The sequence below is a fragment of the Artibeus jamaicensis genome, unplaced genomic scaffold (genome assembly GCF_021234435.1).
Source record: "Artibeus jamaicensis isolate MK-2021 breed Jamaican fruit bat unplaced genomic scaffold, CSHL_Jam_final contig_3126, whole genome shotgun sequence".
NCBI lineage: Eukaryota > Metazoa > Chordata > Mammalia > Chiroptera > Phyllostomidae > Artibeus > Artibeus jamaicensis.
In genome coordinates this window covers 11,108,812-11,129,445 of record NW_026521723.1, presented here as the reverse complement: position 1 = coordinate 11,129,445, position 20,634 = coordinate 11,108,812, and the positions used below count along the sequence as shown (strand labels likewise).

Here is a 20,634-nt window from a genome sequence, read left to right as displayed (position 1 = left end):
CTGTAAAGATTCAAATGACTACATAAGATTTAGAATATTACATAAACTTAGTTGAGAGTAACTGCACGGTTTGAGAGGATTGATTCCAATTTTGAAAGAAGTACTTATTGTGTATAAAATGTAATCATACATTACATCCTACAGAGAAATAGGGAAAGGAGTAACCCCTCATTCAGAAAACTGCATTGTCTTATTTTAAGAAATTGCCACAGCAACCGTATGCTTTGGCAGCTACTACCCAGATCATTCAGCTGCCATCAACATCAAGGCAAGACCCCCTACCATCAAAAAGCATATGTCTCATCTTGCTGAAGGCTCAGATGATGGTTTACAATTTTAGTAGTATTTTTAAATTAAGGCCTGTACACTTTTTTTAGAATATAATGCTATTGTACTTACTAGACTATGTAGGGTGGAAACATAGGTTTTAAATGTATTGGGAAACCAGAAATTTGTGTTACGTGCCTTACTGCGATGGTCTGGGACCAAAGCCACAATATCACCTATGTGTGTGCTATCTCACTTTATCTGTAAATCCCTCAGTATGAGTCTGTAACATAGAAGGACTTAAAAAAAATTAAATAAATACCACTCTGGCTGGTGTGGGTTAGTGGATTGAGTGTTGGCCCGTGAACCAAAGGATTGCTAGTTCATTTCCCAGTCAGGGCACATGCCTGGGTTGTGGACCAGTTCCCCAGTAGGGGATACACGAGAGGCAACCATACATTGATGTTTCTCTTCCTCCCTCCTTCCCCTTCCCCTCTTTCTAAAAATAAATAACATTTTTTTAAAAAAGTAACTATAATACTTTTATACCTAATATATTATGAACTGATACCCAGTCTATGTATTTGGTTTTTCCCATAAGTCTAAAAAAAAGTTTAAAAAAAATAGGTTTGTTCAATGCAGAATTCAAAAAGGTTCAGTTATTGCAGTTGGCTGAAATGTCTCATGAGCTCTTAATCTAACAATCCTGCCTCCTTTAAAAAAAACTTACTTTAAATTTAGTTTTAGAGTAGTTTTTAAAGTTTTAGCTTTACATTGGTGAAGATGGTACACAGTTCCCAGTTTTCACTATTAATAAACAGCTTACATTATATAGTACACTGTTAAGATGAAAAGACAAGCCACAAATTAGAAAATAGTTATAAATTATATATATATAAATTGCTTGTATCCAGAATATAAAGAACTCATGCAACTCAGTAAGATAAGTAATCTAATTTAAAAGCTGCAATTCTTTTCTTACAAGTTAATGTAAAAATTCTAGGTCTATTCTCAGGCCTTGACCACGGACAAAATATTTAAATAGACATTTCACTGAATAAAGTGTACACATGGCAAATAACCATACAGAAAGATGCTTGGCATCATTAGTCATTGGAGAAATGAAAATACAATGAGATTATGACTTCACACCACTAGAATGGCAGTAGAAAGGTAGTAAAAAGTGTTGGCACCCTGGCTGATGTAGCTCAGTGGATTGAGTGCAGGCCTGTGAACCAAAGGATCGAGGTTTGATTCCCAGTCAGGGCACATGCCTGGGTGCAGGCCAGTTCCCAACAGGGGATGCACAAGAAGCAACCATACATTGGTATTTCTCTCCCTCTCTCCTTCCCTTCCCCTCTAAAAGTAAAAGTGTTGGCAAGGATGTGTGGAAACAGGAATCCCAGTATGTTAAAGGGGAAAATGTAAATGGTGCGGATGCTTTGGAAAACAGTTTTGCAATGCATTCATTTTCCTTATTGCTGTAGTAAATTAAATTACTACATACTTAGTGGCTTAAAACAATACTTCTCTTACCTTGGTTCTTGAGACAAAAGTCTTAAATGGGCTTCAGTGGGATGAAATCAGGTTGTTCGTAAGTATAGTGATTTTTTTTAATATTTTAATTTTTATAAACTTTTTTTTATTGATTATGCCATTACATTTGTTCTATTCCCCCCTCTGTTCCCCTCCACCCTGCACACCCCTCCCTCACCATCCCCCCCATTAGTTCCTGAACACGTGTCTCAAGTTCTTTAGATTCTGTATTTCCCCTACTATTCTTACCCTCCCCTACCTATTTTTTATCTGCTGTCTATACTACTTATTTCTGTACCTTCTCCCCCCTTCTCCTTCTCCCACTCCCCTGTTGCTAACCCTCCATGTAATCTTCATTTCTATGGTTCGCTCCTAATCTAGCTGTCCTCTTAGTTTGCTTTTGTTTTAGGTGTGGTTGTTGATAACTGTGAGTTTGCTGTCCTTTCACTGTTCATCTTTTTTATCTTCTTTTTCTTAGGTAAGTCCCTTTAACATTTCATATAATAAGGGCTTGGTGATGAGGAACTCCTTGAATTTGGTCTTACCTGAGAAGCACTTTATCTGTCTTTCCATTCTAAATAAAAACTTTGCTGGATAGAGCAATCTTGGTTGTAGGTCTTTGGTTTTCATGACTTGGAATACTTCTTTCCAGCCCCCTCTTGCCTGTAAGGTCTCTTGAGAAATCTGCTGACAGTCTGATGGGAACTCCTTTGTAGGTGACTGTCCCCTTATCTCTTGCTGCTTCTAGGATTCTCTCCTTCATTTTCATCTTGGCTAATGTAATGATGATGTGCCTTGGTGTGTTCCTTCTTGGGTCCACCTTCTTTGGGACTCTCTGAGCTTCCTGGATTTCTTGGAAGTCTATTTCCTTTGCCAGAACAGGGAAGTTCTCTTTTATTATTTGTTCAAATAAGGTTTCCACTCATGACTGTTCCTCTTCCCCTTCTGGTACCCCTATAATTCGGATGTTGCAGAGTTTAAAGATGTCCTGGAGGTTCCTAAGCCTCTCCTCATTTTTTTTTGAATTCTTGTTTCTTCATTCTTTTCTGTTTGGTCATTTTTTCTGGTCTACTTCCTTCTGGTCTACTCCCTTGATTTGAGTCCCAGTTTCCTTTCAGTTACTATTGGTTTCCTGTGCATTACCATTCGTTTCAATTAGTTTAGCTTTCATATGTTTCTCTAATTCGTGACTAAAATCAACCAGTTCTGTGAGGAGCCTGATCACCAGTGTTTTGAACTGTGCATCTGAAAGTTTAGCTATTTCTTCATCGCTTAGATTTATTGGTTCTGGGGCTCTGAGTTGTTCTTAAGCCATTTTTGGTCTGTTCGCACTGGTTAAGTATGAGGAGCGGAGCCTTAGTTGTTTACCAGGGTGGGGCCACCCAGGTCGCTGGTTTGTGATGCTGTATGTGGGGGCGGGGTCAGAGAGGGAGCATTGGCGGTCCTCTCGGCTCTCCCAGTCTGTCCCACCACTCGCCCAGGCCTGTTTATCCAAGCAGAAATGTGCGAGCCCACTGTCCTGTGCCCTGGGGTCTCAATGCTCGCCTCTTCACTGGTTTATCTGCATGCAAATGCTCGACCAACCGCAGACAGCCAACTGGGCCTCTTCCGCAGCTAGCCCACGCCTTTGGCTGCTTGCGCACCACCCGGTCGAGGATTTTTTTGGCCAACCCGCTCCTCTGCTGGCTTCACCCCTCTTACTGGTTTAGCTGAGCATATCGTTGTTTTCGGACTCCGTATTGTCGATTTACTGTGTGGTTTTGTTTTGTTTATTGTTGTTAAAACTTTGTTGTTTTTAGATTTGGTTGTGCGCGGACACAAGGTGTTTCCACCTACGCCTCCATCTTGGCGGAAGTCCAGTATAGTGATTTTTAATAGTACCCTTCCAAAACTCACATCTACCTGGAATCTAGGTGTGTGACCTTTAGATATAGGGTGTTTGTGGGTAGTAATTAAGATAAGGTCATAGTCAGTAAGGATGAATCTAAGGAAGTAGTGTCCTTATAAGAAGAGAACACACATATGCACAGAAGACCATGTGAAGATGGAGGCAGACACTAGAGTTGTGCTGGCACAAGCCAAGAAGTACCTGAGGCTATACTAGAAGCCAGCAGTAGCAAGGAAGGGTTATTCTCTGGAGCCTAAGAGCTCTGACTCTGAGAGAGCATGAGAGGATGATTCTGCTTACATCCTGATTTTATCCTTCCAGCCTCCAAAACTTGGAGAGAATAAAATTTGTGTGTGTGTGTTTTAAGATTTTATTTATTTCTAGAGGGAAAGAGAGGGAGAAGGGAAAGAAAGAAATATTGATGTGCAAGAGAGATATCAATTGGTTCCCCTCACACATCCCCAGTTGGGGACCTGGCCCACAACCCAGCATGTGCCCTGACTGGGAATTGAACCCGTGACCTTTTGGTTCATAGGACGACACTGAATCCAGTGAGCCACATCAGCCAGGGCTAAATTCGTATTATAAGCTAATGAGTTTGTTAAGGCAGTTCTAGGAAAGTAATACAACAAGATTGTGTTTCTTCTAGAGGCCCTGGGTGAGAAAGTGTATTCTTGCCTGTTCAAGTTCTATAGGCCAGCAGTCCCCAACCTTTTGGGCACCAGGGACCGATTTTATGGAAGACAGTTTTTCCACAGACTGGGGTTGGAGGTGGGAGACAGGAGGTATAGTTTAGGTGTTACCACAGGAGGTGTCCATGGATAGGGAAGAGGGAGGTCGGGGACTCCTGCTATAGGCCATCTTGGTTCGTTGCTGTTTATCTTCCAAGCTAGTAGTATAGCATCTTCAAATGTCATGTCTGCTCCTGTCACCACATCATCTCTGGCTCTTAAGGACCTGTGTGATTAATCTTCCCATCTCAAATACTTAATCACATCTGCTAAGTCCATTTTCTATGTAAATTACCCTATTAAAGGTCCCTGGGATTAGAACATAGTCAGTCTCTGGGGGCCATTATTCTGCCTACTACAGACAGTTGCTTTAAAAAGTTACCCATGTTTGTCATAACCCAGCAATTCCTATTCTAGGTATCTACTAGAAAAAATTAAGCCATGTGTCCACACACAGACATGTATGCAAGTTTATAGAATTATTTATAATAGCCATGGGATAAATAATTATGTGACATACTTACTCATAAAATGGAATACTACTCAATTGCTGACATACATTATAACATGGATGAATCTTCAAAAAATTGTGCTGCATGGAAAGATGCCTATTCCAAAAGATCACTTCTTTTATGATTCTATTTATTTGAAATGTCCAGAAAAGGCAAATCTATAGAAAGTAGATTTAGTAGCTGGCTTTTGGGTAGGAAATGGAATTTACTTCAGGTGTGCAGATAGGAATTTTGAGGTGTGGTGTGAATGTTCTAAAGCTGAATTGAGGTAATGGTTGCACAGCTTTGTAAATAGTCTAAAAATCATTGAATTGCACACTTAAAACGGGGATTTATGGTATTGGGTTGGCCAAAATGTTTGTTTGTTTGTTTCCCTAAGGTGGCTCTAGTAGCATTTGATTGTCTTTAACTTCATTCAGAATCATTTTGTTAGATTGTATTGTGATAGCTTTTGTATCAGTGTGCATTTTAAAAAAACGAATCAAATTTGGTGAATTTTTGTCCAGCCATTTTAATACTGAACATGGAAGAAAATAAACATTTTTGGCATATTATGCTTTATTATTTCAAGAAAGGTAAAAATGCAACTGAAACGCAAAAAAACCCCTCCTGCCATATATTGAGAAGGTGCTATGACTGATCAAACATGTCAGAAATGGTTTATGAAGTTTTGTGTTGGAGATTTCTTACTGGATGATGCTCCACAGTCAGGTAGAGCAGTTGAAGTTGATAGCAATCAAATCAATACATTATTTGAGAACAGTCAACCATGCCGGATATAGCTGGCATACTCAAAATATATTCAAATCAATAAAGTTACTGGTGAAAGTGAAAAATGTGTCTTTTATTTTATGGAAGAAAGTAAACAGACTTTTTGGCTAACTCAATATAATAAATTAGATGTCAAGGAGGCTGTTTAAAAAGAAAAATAAATGAGCCCTGGCTGGTGTGGCTCAGTGGGTTGAATGCCAGCCTGCAACCCAAAAGGTTGCTGGTTCAATTCCCATTCAGGGCACATGCCTGGGTTGCATTCTAGGTCCTCAGCATGGGGTGTTGTGAGAGGCAACCACACTTTGATGTTTCCCTCTCTTTAAAAAAAGAGAGGAAAAAGAAATAAGTGAGAGGGATGTAAAGGGGATAGGGATGGACTTCCTACATCTAACTGTAAAACTTCTGGAAGGGAATATAATTCTTAGTGACATGACGTTGGCTTAGGCAAAGATTCCTTCTGACACCAAAAAGCATGACCTGCAAAACAAATTCATCAAAATGTAAAATTTCTAATCTGAAAAACTCTTAAAATGAAAAAAGCCACAAACTGGGAGAAATCATTGACAACATACACAATTTAACAAAGGGCATGTATTTTTCCACACACACACAAAAAACACTTAAACTCAATAAGAGAACCCATTTTTTTAATTGGCAAAAGATGTCAACAGTTTTTTTTTGCAAAGGAAGATATACGGATAACAAAAAAAGTAAATGAAAAGATTTGCAAAATTGTCTTTCTTAGGTCCGTACAATGAAATATCATTGCACACACATTAGAGTGGCATAAATTTTCAAAGTCAACAGCACCAAATACTAGTTTGGATATAGAGCAACTGAAACTCCTGTATACTTATGACCGAGCATTCCCTCTCCTAGGTATTTACTCAAGAGAAATAAAAGCACGTTTGCACAAAAACCTGCACAGGTTCTTCATTCATAATCTCCAAAAACTGCAGTCAACCCAAATGCCCTTCCACAAAAAGATAAACTATGCTACATTCATACAATGGAATACTATTCAGCAATAATAAGGAATGAACTATTGATACAAAAGCAAGGTGAATCTCAAAGGCATTGTGCTAAATAAAAGGAACCAAGCAAATGGTTATTTTTTATTCTGTTAATGTGACATACTGAAAACAAAACTGGGGAGACAGATTAGTGGTTGCCTGGGAGTGCTGGTAGAGTTGAACTTTAAAGGTCATGAGAGAGATTTTTGGGTTGGTGGAAGCATTCTATTGGTACTCGTAGTGATTACGTGATTGTACATGTTTGTCAAGTCTCAGAACTATGCGCCAAAAAAGATAATTGTAGTAAAAATTAAGAAAATTGACTTGCATTCTCCCACAACCACGCAAGAAATACAACTAAACTACAGAAGAGCTATCATTCAGAAGCAGTTAAAATCTAGCTCAATGGAAGTCCTACAGCTAAGGATGTAATGAGGTCACACTGAGAATGGTAAGAGAGGCAGAGGTATGGAACAGCCTGGTTCCACACACACGTAATGGATAAACATCAGGAGGGATTTCTTGGCTGTGGGGGGTACCCCCTGAAGGTTGAGGGGTTCCAGCCCCACACCAGGGTCCCCAGCCAAGGGTCCCAGTACAGAGAAGAAGACCCCATAACTTCTAAATTTAAAAACTAGCAGGGATTGTGACTGAGATGGACTTACTTGACTTTCTCCCTATGAGTTCCAGCAAGGGGGTAGCAGCTCTAAATGCACCAGGGACATATGGAAAGAGGGCTGGAGGGGCAGCTTTCTCCCAGACAAATGCTGACAGAGGCCATTGTTCCTTTTCAGAGCCCTTCCGCCACAGATACTGGAAGGTGGGTACCATATCTGAGTCTTTATCAACCTGGTCGTCATTGTTCACCCAAACCTGGTGATTCCCTGAAACCCCCTCCTCACCAAGTTTTGGGCCCATCCAAGCTGTTTCCAGTGGCTTTTCCATATGTATGTCCTGTCTTAGTTCTTGGTCCATGCTTTGACCTTTTCTAACTCTCTCCAATAAGCAGCATCTGGCCTTGGTGTTGCCTAGTATCTCTCTAAGTGGCCCCAGGACAGGCACTAGCTGGTCTTAGTTCATGTCTCCTGGGCACCTCCAAGCCCAGCACAAGTAGCAGCCATCTGCAAATATCTGTATAGGTCATGCCAGGTGGAACACTGCCTGTGGCTGACCCTGACCTGAACCTCCCAGGTTGTCCCAGAGCCAGTGTACCCAGTGGACAACTTCAGACCATGTTGAAGCACCACCCAACCACCTCTACAAGTGATATAATACTCAAGGGGAAAATTCAGTTGGTACCAAAGCCCTGCTGGATTGAGTCCTGCTTTATGCATTAGGCCCCTGCATAGCTGTTCCTCCACAGTGGTCATAGCCACTCCTTGCAGCCAATTGGCCTGGTTGTAAATCCCTCCCATTCAAATGCCAACAACAATCTCAAGGCTCAACTGCAACAGGAGAATGTGCATAGCCTACACAGGGGTTGCACCTGGAGTGATCAGCTCAGGTGAATGGGAAGACCATGCCACTGGATGGTGCAAGACACTATTACATTAGGCTACTCTGCCAAGCCTGGGAGAGACAAACAGCACTACCTAACACATAGAAACAAACACAGGGAGACTGCAAAAATGAGACCAAAGAAACATCCCAAATGAAAACAGAACTCCAGAAAAAGAACTAGACAAGTGGAGTTCAAAACACTAGCTATAAGGATGCTCAGTAAAATTAGGGAAGAGTATATGAACTTCAGGAGAACTTCAGCAGCACAAGAAGACATGGGACACCATAAAAAAGAAACAAATGAAAGATATATTAACTGAAATGAAGAATAATTTACAGAGAACAGTGGAATACATGAAGCTCAGGAGAAAAAGAGCAATTTATAATATAAGGAAGCAAAAAGACCAAACTAGAACAGCAAAAAGGAAAAACAATCTAAAAAGAAAAAAAGATATTGTAAAAAGCCTCTGGGACAACTTTAAGTGTAACAACATTTGCATTATGGGGGTGCCAGAAGAAGAGGGGTAGCAAGGAAATGAAAAGCTATTTGAAAAAAATAACAGAAAATTTTTGAACCTGGCAAGAGAAATAGACATATAAGTCCAGAAAGCACAGAGGATCCCAAACAAGATGAACACCTAATTAAAGTACAAAAAGTTGAAAGCAATGAGAAAATCTTGAAACAGCAAGAGAAAAGCAGTTAGTTACCTAGAAGGGAGCTCCCATAATACTGTCAGTTGATTTCTCAGTAGAAACTTTGCAGGCCAGAAGGGATTGGCAGAAATATTCAAAGTGATCAAAGGACCTACAGCTAGGAATAGTCTACTGAGCAAAGCTGAGTAGAATGACAAAGCTGTCATTTAGAATGGAAGGACATAACAATTTCCTAGACAAGAAGAAGCTAACAGTAGTCCACCACCACCAAATCAATACTACATGAAATATTAAAGGATCTTCTTTAAGAAAATAAAAAATATGAACAATAAATACTTATCAATAATTGAATCTAAAAAGCAAAATGAACAAGCAGAATGGAAACAGACCTAGAGATACAGAGAACATTTTGATGGTTGTCAGATGGGAAGGGGGATGGATGGAAAGGGGGGATGGATTAAAAGGGGGAAGGAGTTAAGAAGTACAAATTGGCAACAGTAGTCACAAGGATGTAAAGTATAGCATAGGAAGCAATATTTTAATAGCCGTGTATGCTGTGTATTGTGTCAGATGGATATGAGATTTATCAGGATGATTACTTAGTAAGTTATATAATTTCTAATCACTAGGTTGTATACCTGAAACTAATATAATATTGTATGTCAGTTGTAATTGAAAATTTAAAAATGATTAATAAAAGAAAAATAAAAGCTAAGAAAATTGATCTCCAGATAGATTAGAAATTCAAGGAACCAGTTATTAATTGGTATAAGTTGAAAATTGTGGATGGACTTGAAAAGACCACATCAACAATTATATTAAATCTGAACAGACTAAATAGTCCCAGTTGTGAGATTAAAGGAACAAGACTCTTAAGTATTTGCTGTTTACAAAAGACACATGAAGAAGTTGAAAGTAAAAGGATGGTAGAAGCAACACTGTGGGACATTAATTAGAAGAAAATGGTATGTCTGTATTGATGAGCAAAGTAGGCTTTAAGAGAAGGATATTATAGTAAAAAAATTATAAAAGGATCTACTCATAACAGTCTCAAATATTTATGCTCTCAATAACATAACTTGGAAATAAATGAAGTGAACACTGATAGAAGTAAAGGGCAAAGAGGAACACTTACAAATTTTGAGGCCAACATAAGCCTGATTGATAACAACGCCTGCCAAGAATATTACAATGAAAGTACAACAGGTATATCAGAATAACCCTTCCTGAGATATTTGAACAAAGACTTAAAGGTGATAAGAGAATAACTCATAGGCAAGGATGTAGAGACCTGATAGGGAAACCTGCAGGTGAAACAGATTTCAGGGGGAAGGTCAAATCTAGTTTTGGATATGTTTAATTTGAGGGTCTGCTAGAGATTCTTTGGAGTTTAGGAGTTTTCTGCTAGACTAGGGTGTCTAAGCTTTTGGCATCTCTGGGACACAATGGAAGAAGAGTTGTCTTGGGTGACACATTAAATATATTGTGATGTGTAATCACAAAAAAGTCTTCTACTGTTTTAAATAAATTGATGATTTTGTGTTGGGCCACATTCATATCCATCTTGAGCCTTATGTGGACCATGGGCTACATGTTGGACACCCCTGCTCTAGACTAAAGACAAATGTGGAAGTTGGCAGTATTAAAGCCATAAGGCTATGAGATTGAGGTCGCCAAGATAAGTGTATATAGAAAAGACAACCAGTACTGTCTTGATATGCAAGATCCTTAAAATGCATTCTATCTCTTCATCCTTAGCTCCAGTGTTTACACAAAGCATGCTTTCTCTTACCATATCTTGTTGCCTATAGTTTTGAGAAATCATCTTTGCTATTTTGTTCATGTTCTGCTCCTTAGAATGCATTTCTTACCCTTCCACAAAGCAAACTCCTAGTCCTCCTTCCCAACCTTTCCCGGTATCACTTCTATTCTACTATTTTTGTACTTTGTTTACATATCGTATTATTAGTATGTTGTATTATATATACCTGTATTTCTTAGTATGTACAAAGTTCTTTGCATTCTAGGTGTATTAGTACATAGGTGTTTAAATATTGAAATAACTGATTTATGCTTTGAATATGCAACTTTGATATTAACGAGAGCTCTACAACATTTTAGATTAACAGATAGAATTCTGAACTTGTGATTTAGAATATTTTTTTTAATTTCTAAAAGGTTTTTGGTTGTTTAACAGTCAACTGATGTTCTCATTTTCTTGACATTTCTACATAGCCCTCTATGCAGTAAACATTCTTTGCTAAATTATATTTATAAGTTGATGATACTACTCTGATATATTTAGAATATCTACTTCTTAAAATAATTCAGAGCTAAGTGATCAGGATTACAGAAGTATTCCATTTCAGTCAGACATATCATGTTCATGTGAGTTAAACTGTATTTGAAGATGAATTTGCTGACAGTTACATGTAATTGACACTTTAAAATTCTGTTTATAGCATATCCTGGTTGTCTGTTAATAATCAAACTTGTTTAATTCTTTTTTTAATTAGCTACCAAGCAATTTTATTGTATTCAGTTAATGTTCTAAAATATGTGTATGTCTGTCTGTACATAGAAAAATAGGGAAAGACTATCATAGTTATTTCTGGTCTTACAGGATATTTTCATTTACTAAGTCATTTCTATGGCAATTGACTGTTTCTTTTTCTTTTCTTAATCAAGCCATGTATATTTTAAAATTAAGCGGGGAAAGATTAAACTGCCTACTCCTTAATGTTTTAATATTATGTTCTGTACTTAGGTTTGATCTGTCTACCCTAATGGAAATTTTGTTAGTAGTTAACTTTTATTAGATTCAGTCTAGCACACTGCACTATAACCATCTTTTCCTTCTACATGAAACCAAGAAATACCTGGTTATTTTCCCTCTAAAAATTATAAATATACTTGAAGCCCAGTAATTACTTAGAAATTCTTAAATTTCTAATTTTTATTTTTTAAAGATTTTTAATATTTTTTTTAGAGGGGAAGGGAAGGAGAGAGGGAGAGAAACATTGATGTTTTAGAGAAACATTGATTGGTGGCCACTCTTACGCCTGCAACCCAGGTATGCGCCCTGACCAGGAATCAGCAACCTTTCTATTTGCAGGATGACTCCCAACCCACTGAGCCACTGTAGTCGGGGCCATTCTTAAAATATTTCTAAATCAGGTTCTTTCACTTTGAATTGAGAAACTTGTCTTGTAGGTTTTTTTCAGTTTTTCTTTATTATTGTTTAGTGTTAAACTTAATATAAAATTTTGATCACTTTTAAAATACAAACCTTAAAAAAGTGCAATGGAGTGATTTTTGTAGGTATTGCATATAATTTAATTATAAAGATAAGTTAATACATTAATAGAAATAATGTATTAAGTATAATTAGTAAAGATATGGTTAAAAGAAATTACTACACTTTGTGGTTCTTTTATGCTGCATGGTATCATTTATATGTAGAATCTTAAAAACACACACACTCACATACACACACAAGTCAGAAACAGTAGAATAGGAGTTGCCAGGGCAAGGGGACTGGGGAAGAGATTGATAGACGGCTACAAAATTTCAGCTACAAAATGCATAATAATAAGGTCTGAGGATCCAATGCATAACGTAAAAACTGTATTTATAATTGAAATTTGCTAAGAGAGTAGACCTTAAATGTTCCCACAGACCAAAACTGATAAATATGTGCAGTTATGGATATGTTAATTAAATGGGAGGAATTCTTTAAAAAATAAAAGATATTTATGAAAGATGTGATTTCTGTATTTTAAGGGATCCTGTATTTTACAGCATAATAGTGCTGATTAAAAAACTTGTGAGGGGTGGTAGGTATGTGAACCCACTAGGTTTTAATCACAAAAAGGTTTTGGGTAGAGTATCATTTTATTAGCCATAAAGACCAGAAAGCCAGGGTTAGATCAAAGTGTAAAGAGGGGAAGTTCTGTGAATTTTGAAATGTAACCTATTTAAAGAAGACATGAATCTCAAGGGAATTTCAGTTAACAAATTCTTGGGATGAGGCCATGTTTACTCATATTCCCTCTTGTGGCTAGAAACTGGAAAAGAAATCTCATTTTTAAAAAATATTATTTATTTATTTTTAGAAAGAGGGGAAGGGAAGGAGAAAGAGTGGGAGAGAAACATCAATGTGTGGTTGCCTCTTATGTGTCCCCTTACTTGGGACCTGGCCTACAACCCAGGCTTGTGCCCTGACTGAGAATCGGACTGTCCACCCTTTTTGCTTCACAGGCCCATGCTCAATCCACTGAGCTATACCAGCCAAGGCTCTATTTTTTATAAGATATTTTAAAATTTTGTATGGCTGATAAGAAACTCATTATGTGCAGATTTTAAGAAGACATATGAGATGTTCAAGGATAGTTGGTCACAATTGAACAATAAAAACTGGTAACATAAAATTGGAATAATTGAGACCGGAAGGCTAATGATTTCAAATGAAGGCTATGTTTCAAATGAACATTATGGTCTCTAATCAGGGTTTTGTTTGTTTGTTTGTTTGTTTGTTTAAAGAACTGTAATACATTCTATTGTTTTCTGGTTACCTAAATTGTAACATTTGAGAGAATTTTGTTTTAAAAATTACCTACAATTCTTACCATGTTTTTTGGAATATGTTTTTAAATATTTTTGTATGCGTTAACAAAAATCGGGTCATAATTTTTATATATAAAACAATGTATCAACACTATCTTTCTGTGTTAGTAAGTGTATCATGCTTTATTTTACCAGTCCCGTTGGTGGACGCTCAGATTTTTTGTTTGTTTGTTTGTTTTTAGAAAAGTGTGATGATTAACATTCTTGTTTAGCTATTTCTTTAACAGAATTATCAAAACCTGTGTACTTATTTTGCAAATGATTAATTAGGCTACATTGTGTTGCCTGCTTTTGATCAATGTTAATTGCGATCTGGAACGAGCACGAAAAGAGTAGGACCTACATAGTTTTCTAGCTGCTTGGGTGGCATCAGATTGTTTTATTTTTGAATTCATTTTTATTTGATTTTTTAAAAGTTATTTAGTTATTTATTTCTTAGAGAGAGGTGAAGGGAAAGAGAAAGAGAGGGAGAGAAATGTGTGAGATGGATCAGTTGCCTCCCACACACCCCCAACAGGGACCTGGCCTGCCACCCAGGCATGTGCCCTGACTGGAATCAAACTGGGGTGGCGACCTTGCAGTTCTCACATTGATACTCAATCCATTGAGCCATATCAACCAGGGCTATTTGATGTTGTTTTAATGTTTTTATTACCCCTCATTAAGATTTTTAAGAAGACAAATAATGTATATAAGCAATTCTACTAATGACAGTGTTAATGGTAATAGGAAGAAAAATTATGTAGATGCTATTCAGGTTTGTCATGTCACAATTGATCAATCACCCTTGAGCTTATGGTAGTAAAATTGACTTGAGCTATTAAAAATTCCTTTTGTTGATAGCTCTGTAGGCAAAATAGCTTTGTTTCTATGAATCTGAAACTTTAATCTCTTTTCCCGTGGAACCAATTTTTTAAATTATAATTTTCAAAGTGGGGTAATTTGCTTTATTTTTGTTTGTTTATTGTTCTTTTAAAATATGGACTCCCTTGTTCTAGTTCCAGATATTCTGCTTCTGAATGTGTGGGGTGGGGTTCAGGAATCTGGATTTTGAATGAATATTACTCCATGTGATTCTGTAGGTAGTTCCTGGCTCAGTGAATAGATTGTGCATAGCTTTTCATTTTTATATATTGGACTATTTTCTTAGAAAAATTTCTAGAGCAGAATTATTTGGACAAAGGAGATGCACTTTTTGGGCTTTCTGATGGATAGCACTAGATTGTCTTCCAATGATACATCCATTGACATTCCCACCACCAGAGTATAAGAACCCCATTTGCTACCATCTTGTCAAAGTTAGGTATCATCATTTGTTTTGATAAGTAATAGATGTTTTTAAACTGTAGATGACATGGAAAATTTCGGCGTATATGTAGCATATTCTGGGATTCTTAGTAATTGTTTATTTATCTGTAAATGTGTACAAGTATATGAAAAGTGAGTTGAATGTAGATGAAATGGCTGGCAAAATCTGCTTATAAATAGAAATCTTCATCGGGATAAAGTTATGGTTGAAAGGATTTAGCAATAATTTTAAAAAGATTTGGTGCCCTTTTAATATATTCATCTTAACAAATACTGCTAATTATATTTTACTGAGTACTTTTTGGTTTGTTCCAGTAGCCGGATCGAGCTGGGAGACGTGACACCACACAATATTAAGCAGCTGAAGAGATTAAACCAGGTTATCTTTCCAGTCAGCTACAATGACAAGTTCTACAAGGATGTGCTGGAAGTTGGCGAGCTAGCAAAACTTGGTATTATGTGGTTTTTTCACTTCCTTCATTTGATTATTCATATTCTTGACCCCTTGTTAATCGTAGAGCAGGAGTTAACCATTTTAATCTCTTTTATTTTACAAGTGAAGAAATGGGGATGATTCAGGTTGTGAGAAAAACCTCAGAGAAATCAAGACAAAATATTTGAATTTTAAGAGAAAAAGCTAAATCTTTTCTGTGTGTTATCACATATTTAGCTTTACTCTCAATGAGGATTAAATTCCTAAGAATGTGTAGGAGGTTTGTGAGGGTGTTGATACTCAAAGTAACTGAAAAAATTTAATGCTGATAGCAACAGTTTAGTCCTTATAGAGGGGGATGGGAAAGCTTTAATAAAATGTGTTATTCTGTCTGTTGAATGTTATGTTTTTTGTTTTTCCATGGCAGCCTATTTCAATGATATTGCCGTGGGCGCAGTGTGCTGCAGGGTGGATCATTCACAGAATCAGAAGAGGCTTTACATCATGACACTAGGATGTCTGGCACCATACCGAAGGCTAGGAATAGGTAACAACTAGTGATCTTTTAAAAAAACTGCTTCAAAGAAATATAAACACAGTTGTCACTGTTCCTGACCCAGTAAGTCAAATCAGTTCTTTTAGGAATACTAGGAAATGGTTATTGAGTTATATAAGGTGAAAAATACTTATTTTTTTTAACATAATTCATTTGGAAGCCCTTTATCCGTATGTTATTAATGTCCCTTTTGCTTTTTCAGTTTTTGTTCTACCTGGAATGTCTTGTATATAAAGTTTGCTTTTCTGCTAGTAGTTTGAAATATACATAATATATAAGAGAACAAATGTTTGGAAAATGAGGATGTCTAGTGTTTACTTCAAATTCTGTAAGGACTCAGTAAGTGTTAAGATGGCCATTAAATGTATAATTTAAAGATTGATCTTTACGAGATTACTTACTTGTTTGTCTTATTAATAGGAACTAAAATGTTAAATCATGTCTTAAACATCTGTGAAAAAGACGGCACTTTTGACAACATCTATTTGTAAGTTAAATGATATTTAATATTATCTAAAGTTTAATAAATTGGCAATAGAAATCTTTAGAGAATCTTCAAGTTCTAGTCACTCATTCTTTTGGAAACACCATGGATGTAGTGGTTATAATGTTTTATTGTCTCATTTTAATAATAGATAAATCTGAGATAAAATATTCTTGTTTTACTATATTGGAGTGGGAGGGTGGTCTAAAGTCACAGGGATGAAATCAAGATTAAAACTCAAGTCTTAAATTTAAGAATTAATTCAATAATATTACATTTCTGTGCTCTCTGTTTGTACTCTGCATTTTGTTGAAAGTGTAGTTAATGTGCTCATTAGCAGTAGAGTTTAACAATCAAAATCAGAGGTTACCTGGCTGATACCATTATACTTGAATCTTAACAGACCTAGAAAGAGAGACAAGTGTAGGTCATAACAATAGATTGTTTTATAATACAGACATTAAAATTCTCATTTATTTTGGCAGCAGGAGAGATTAAGTTATATAATGCTATTTGAGGAGTAATTGAGAAAGCTCGAATTATTTATTTTAAAAATATAGCATGCTTTTATAGAAATTATAAAGAGGGGTATATTCAGACATTTGAGACCCACTTTTTTAATTAAAAAAATTTTTGTTTTCTGTTATCTGTGGAGAACACATAAAAGTGGATTAAATCTTTTTATATATATATATATATATATATATATATATTTATTTATTATTTTTTTTTCTGATATCCTCTCATATCTCAGGCACGTCCAGATCAGCAATGAGTCTGCAATTGACTTCTACAGGAAGTTTGGCTTTGAGATTATTGAGACCAAGAAGAACTACTATAAGAGGATAGAGCCCGCAGATGCTCACGTGCTACAGAAAAACCTCAAAGTCCCTTCTGGCCAGAATGCAGACATGCAAAAGACAGACAACTGAACAAATTACAAATGGACTTTCTTGCACTTGCTTGTCGCCAAATAAAAAAGAGGCCCATTGATTCCCACCCCACCCCTCTTCTTTTAAATCTTTTCCCACTCCTTGTTCTTGTTTTTCCTCCTGTTTTTCCTTCCCTTCTTAAAGTTTTAATACTTTCAAGGACTTTCAAAATTAATCATGTTTGGATTGTTTTAGTTCTCTCATTGTTGTAAGGTGTATTGATTGATGGAAGGTTCACGGTTAAGATATTTGGTCCCAAAAATTTGGGTGTCAGTTTCAATTTATTTTTAGCTTGTTTTTATGTCCTGCTTTCACATTGAAGTGCAGAGCCTACAAAATACTGTACATTTCAAAATACAAACAGAAGCAGCAGCAATATCTTGTTCTCTGATCGTAGACAAGTTTAGTGTGTTTGTGGTACTTTTGGGTTTCTCAAGACTGTTTGTGGGATACTACTCCCTAGACATTGCCTTCAACTCCACCTGTTGTCCTTCTAAGTACTATCTCAGGAGTTGGACCATTGGTATCCTTGTAAGAAATACTAAGGGTTTTTTTTTCCTTTTTTTTTTTTTAAGCAGTTCTTCCTTCCTTCCTTGCTGGTGGCTGAGGGTGGGTGGGATAGTTTGGGTAGGTAGTTTTAGACTTTGGTCTCAGTATTTGAGTTAAACTGCTTTTTTCTCATGAGTTGGATGGTTGTTGGCAGGTTTATTTTTCCTGCTGTTGATTGTTCTTAGTGGCATTAACTTTTAGAGTGTGAGCTGGTGAGATTAATTTTTTTTAATATCCCAGCTAGAGATATTGGCCTTTAACTGACCTAAAGAGGTTTGCTGTGATTTACCTTTTTTTTCCTCCTGTCCTTTTTCTTCAGTAAACCCATAGTTAGTTAACTTCTAAAATGGAGTTGATGTCCTTATAGGTCAATCCCCTTAAAGAATGCTGATGCAGGTGTTGTCTCTTGGATATATTAAAACATACCTAAAAGGAAGCTTAGATGGACTTGTGGCACAATAAGTGCATTTAATATCAGCTAATGCAGGCTGTTAAGTGTGGCCACTGAGCATTTGATTATATAGGAAAGAATATCTAGACAGTATTTTTGAGAATAAAATAGCTGTGCTATTGCTTATCTGTTAGAGAATATCCCAGATTTGCTTACATTCTGTGCCTATTATATTGAGTTTAAGGATTTGGGGGAGGGAGAATTATTAAACATATTATTTCTGTTCTTGGAAAAGTAAGTCTAGAAGTGTTACTAATGCAGTTATCACTGTGACCTCCTGTACTGACAGCACTGGTTTATGCCAGATTATTTTCTGATGAGTAAGAAGTGGTTTTAATGGGTTGATATTTTTTTGTAACATAGGAGACAACTGAAATTTTCTTGTTTTCCTCCATTGTCCCATTTCCAATATTTAAAATTTTCTGCTTTGCCAATATTGGTGTCCCAACAAATGATCTCATTAGGCTTTAAAACAATGCACAGAGTTTGAAGATTCTGTCATTTGACTTTAAAAGGGAGGTTGATTCATAATATTTGTCCTCTTATGTAAATTCCACTATGAAAGTCATCTCCAAATATGTTAAATGACAATTATTTTACACAGTGTTTATGCACATTTTATAATCTAAAATTCTTATTTGAGAATGTGAAAGTACAAAGTACATAGACTTCAGGAGTCTTAATGGAGTGCCAAGAGTAATACAGAAAAGGAAGATAGTTGATGAATAGGGTTTATAGGGTTCTAATCTTAAGACAGTAAAAATGTAGAAAGACCATGGTGATTTCTTGGATATCAGTTTCTTCAGCAGTCCAAATCTAAGCTTAGAAGAAAAGTTTAGCATTAAAGCACCTTTACCTTCATGGATAACCTTCAACTTGCTCTTGCCAAGAGAAGAGTGCTTGAGTTACAGAAGGCATAATTAGTTTGAAGAATTCAGCCTTTTTGTAAAATTCCAGATATCAAAATAGATTTTGATATATAAATGAGTTTTCTGAGATAACACTGCCTCTATTTCTATAACCATTTCACCTGGGCTGGCTAATCAGTCCTATGAATGTATCCCTAAATGTGGTTATTGAAAACCGAATAGCTGCCTCATGACAATTAAGTACATGTTATTTAAGGAGGGGAAAAAAATAACTAAATTTTAAATTGAGTGTGTAGGCTCCCTGTCATTATATACAGTGTTTCTTTTTCTACTCTAGTCAATGGCTTTAACCTAAATTGTAAATGTTTGTAAAGGGTTAATTGTCCTACATCACACTTATATAAATAATTCCATCCACTTATGGAGGAGGAGGCTGTAGAAGAGGTAGAAGCTGGGCACTAGTTCATATGTTTATGAGTCAGTAAAGACTGAAATAATGTCTCATGTTTAGTTGGTTATTTTGAAATATGAAAATTATCTAGGTAAAACAATTCTGTTAATTGGATAAGAACAGGATGTATCCATCGTATTTTTCAGGACAAATAGTTTTTACTGTGGGGCGAAGAGGTAAAAATTTATACTGGATGGCTATTGCATTTCGGGTTCTGAAAAAAAGAATCTGCAGAGAAATCTATGCAATACATAATTTGTCCAGATTAGTTTTTATTTGGGGAAAGAAGTTCTGAAATATCCCCAAAGCAGTTTTTACTCATCAACTGAAAGTCCTCCGAAAACAGAACTATTTGGAAATGTGTTGTGTTGGGTGGAAAAGAAAAGCTCCCTCAGTTTTTTGGAGGGAATAACTTTAAAAATACTTAAATGGCTAAGTTTATTTGGTGCAGTTAAGAATTAAACTTGTTGATTTTAACATTGCTGTTACATCTGAAATAAACTTACGTGATGATGTTCTGGTAGTAATCTGTGATGTGTTGTAAGTGTCCAGAAAAGACCCCAATTTGGTGTTGAATTCCGATGTCAGCAGCTTTATGTGGTCTTTGTTTACTGTTGGCCTGTTTGATTTTCAAAATACTTTGACATTTCTTCAAGATCTTGCGTAAAGCTAATTAAAATGGGCAAAGTCTAATCAAGGCCTCCTAAGTCAGACCTTTTGAAACTTGCCAGGAACACTGCCCAGTATCTGCAGTTCAGTCTCAATGAGGAGGAAAGTCTTTCTGCTGCTGTATTTTTTTAAATGTAATTGCTAAAGACATCTGACACGTAAAGGCTGTGATTTCATTTAGTGGTAGGCATTGAATACAAATTATGTATATTAAAATTTTTTTTCCTTTTTATTAGCAGTGAGGAAGGAGTTTTAGTAATTGAATGAGTTGGGAATTGCTTTTTAAAGTTCTTTTCTAAATCTCAAACAAACATGGCTTTATAGTTTTGTCTTGAACATCAAGTTTTACTCAGTGTTTAATATCTTAGTCAAAAGTATTTTAATCAGAATTTTGCTTGTTTCATTGAAGAAACAATGGGTGGCCTTTTCCTGAT

General features: G+C 36.3%; 1 protein-coding gene across 2 annotated transcripts in view; it reads left to right on the top strand.

The window, feature by feature from the left end:
- NAA50 (N-alpha-acetyltransferase 50, NatE catalytic subunit) overlaps positions 1-20,058 on the top strand; it is a 32,215-nt gene extending 12,157 nt beyond the window's left edge. Inside the window, exons 2-5 of one of the 2 annotated variants that reach the window (XM_037136923.2) lie at positions 15,125-15,258; positions 15,667-15,786; positions 16,216-16,282; positions 17,034-20,058. In XM_037136923.2, coding sequence (XP_036992818.1) covers positions 15,125-15,258; positions 15,667-15,786; positions 16,216-16,282; positions 17,034-17,211 — 499 coding nt within the window. In that variant the 3' untranslated portion in view covers positions 17,212-20,058. Of the gene's footprint in view, positions 1-15,121; positions 15,259-15,666; positions 15,787-16,215; positions 16,283-17,033 lie in introns of both variants that reach the window. The other variant, XM_037136922.2, reaches the window with a different exon arrangement.
- The last annotated feature ends 576 nt before the right edge of the window (positions 20,059-20,634 follow it).